This window comes from Charadrius vociferus, unplaced genomic scaffold (genome assembly GCF_000708025.1).
Source record: "Charadrius vociferus isolate BGI_N301 unplaced genomic scaffold, ASM70802v2 scaffold385, whole genome shotgun sequence".
NCBI classification, from domain to species: domain Eukaryota; kingdom Metazoa; phylum Chordata; class Aves; order Charadriiformes; family Charadriidae; genus Charadrius; species Charadrius vociferus.
In genome coordinates this window covers 2,002,478-2,005,075 of record NW_009648925.1, presented here as the reverse complement: position 1 = coordinate 2,005,075, position 2,598 = coordinate 2,002,478, and the positions used below count along the sequence as shown (strand labels likewise).

At 40.4% G+C, this 2,598-nt stretch overlaps 1 protein-coding gene across 1 annotated transcript in view; it reads right to left on the bottom strand.

Annotated features, from left to right (window-relative positions):
* SNX4 (sorting nexin 4) overlaps positions 1–1,724 on the bottom strand; it is a 32,696-nt gene extending 30,972 nt beyond the window's left edge. The window contains exon 1 of the mRNA XM_009887264.1: positions 1,609–1,724. Within this exon, the coding sequence (XP_009885566.1) occupies positions 1,609–1,724 (116 nt within the window). The remainder of the gene's footprint in view (positions 1–1,608) is intronic.
* Between the last annotated feature and the right edge of the window lie 874 nt (positions 1,725–2,598).

The window sequence follows — 2,598 nt, the reverse complement described above, 5'->3', positions numbered from 1 at the left end:
CGTTTAATAGCAAGAAATTATATTTATGCAAGAAATTTTGCCCTCTCAGCAAAAGGAATAGAGAACCTATTTTATTAGAGATGTGACAAACCCACATTTTCAATAGTTCTGTGACAAACATGTAATTGGTCTTGGTATTTGCTGACCACAGAATAGAATAAATCTTAATGAAAGAAAGCAATCTGGGCAGCAAAACACAGTTTTGCCAGTACAGAAGAACCACAGGGAAAGACCAGCAGGAGTGAGTCTAAAGTAATGTAGGGATGACTGGGTAAGGAGATGTAGTCATTACATTCTGGGGCTGCATAAAGATGCCCCCAGAGTACACTTCACATAACAGTTAAGACACTAATGATTCCGATTTTCTTCTCTTTTCCTTCAAAAATATCATTACAAGAAGAATAACGTTACTTATGTGAGAAGATGCAATCGTTAATATCAATACACTGTAAAGGTATTTTTTTAAACATCTGACCAACTGCCAAAAAGCTACAATATTTGAAAAGTATAATGTACGTCTACTTTGGATTTTATTCTTAAAGTTTAGCAAAATATAGTAAACGTAGCCCAGTAGGTCTGCGGTTAGTATGACTGGTATGTCGTTTCACCAATGAAACAAGTTAAGAAGCTTTTTAACTAGTAACTGGAAGACTTATGTGATAGTATTACAATTTGAACTCTTCGGCACCTTTGCAAAATGCAACTGCTTTGTTTCAGAAGGTTTTATCTGTACAGCAGATCATTCCCAAGGCAAGTCCCAAAGGTTAAAACTGTTAATATAAAAAAAAGAGAGAGACAAAACTCCTAATAAAGTCTAATTTTGAAATTCTTGCTTCAGCTGAGTAACATGATCCTGCATAATAAGAGTCATCTGTGACTGTTTGGGAAGTAACTATAAGTTAGAAGATATTTTAAAGCCTTGTTCGCTACTCAATATTTAAAATGGCAAGTTGTCTTTGTGGTACCAAGCGTGTTTACCACACTAGTTTTATTAATCTTGCTAACATAAGAAGACTGAAAGCAGTAAGTTATCCAGTGAAAGTTCAAGCTAGTTTAAAGGAAGGAAACAGTTAATTAACTCTAACCCTTAGAGCATCTACAACAAGTACGTGGTGATCAGATCAAGCAAAACAGTTCAAATATTAGTGGAGCAGTAAATTGTGGCTACATGACGTAAGTCATGAGACTTCTTTATTTTCTTGTGATCCCAAACAAGCCCAACCATTACTTTAGACCACAATCCACAACCTCTCTCACATACGAGCTGCACGTACAACCTCATATATATGTATACAAATTTATCCAATCTGTGTCGAAGAAATAACCAATCAGTTGTTGACACCATATTAAATCAACATCTTTCACTAGCTCCAAATGAAGAGTTACAGTACACAGTTACACAACACCAGCATAAATAGTGAATTGGAGATCAGATGCCAAGTTTTCCTGGGAAAAGATCCTCCAGAGTAGGCTGATAATCATGTAACAAATCATAAACAAACTAAATCCTCTCATCAACTGTACCTTAACATTTTTGGGGGGAAGGAGAGAGAACCTGTTGAGAATGGTACATCCACATACTCTTGAGAGTAAGCTCTCATCACCCACCTTGTCTCAATGAGGTAAGCAGTGTATGTTTCTTGCATGTTCATGGCATTCCTCCCAGTCCGTTTTTCGGCTTCTGAAACAGTGATTTCCATTTTTTTTGCCAAACAGTCTTCCATCTTTTTAGAGGAGGAAAATACAGACTCATGTAACATTAGCCACACAAGGTAAAGGCTACTAACCCTGCCTCCCCTTCTCTCACACCACATTTGTTCAAATAAGACAGGTCTCTGTAGAATAAAGGTTTTGGCAGGGCTTCGTTTTATACCCATGTTCTGCATAACATTTGCAAATGAAAACTGAAAACCTGCTTTTGGGGAAAAAAAAAAAAAACAAACACCAAAGTCCACAAATAAGACAACTTTGGATACCAAAATGAACCAGGAAGACACAGAAAGAAGAAATATTTTTCCTTACAAGTAACAAAGTAACTTTAAAAAAAAAAAACCAAACAAACAAACCCCTGCACTTTCTATCCAAACACTTCCCAAATAGCAGCGAATTCCTCCTCAGGACACCTGGGACACACATAACCACCTCTCCCCTTTCACAGGAAACAGAATACATCCGGACCGAGATGTTTTTCTTTTAATCTCTCAGAGGAGGATCGTTATCTTTTACACATTGGCGGGCAGAAGTCAGTCGGGACCACAGGCCCACCCTGAAAAGGCAGAGCTCTAGGAGCCTCCAGCTAAATTCAGCAGGGAGGGGGGTTTACTTGTGAAACTGGGGGGGGGGAACAACGACACACCAAACTCAGAAATTAATAAAAATAAGTCACAAGGGACGAGGGCTGACGGCACGCAAAGCCCTCCAACAGCGGCCAGAGAGGAACTGGAAGGAGGATAACCCCCACTGCTCGGAGGGACGGGCTTCGCTGCACAGCTCAGCCGCGAACTCCCCCGGGCAGGGGCTTGGCCCCGGGCAGGCAGAAGGAAGATTCGTCCCACCTGTAGCCCCTTCCCACCACCGCCCGGCTCCGGCCTCCCCGCG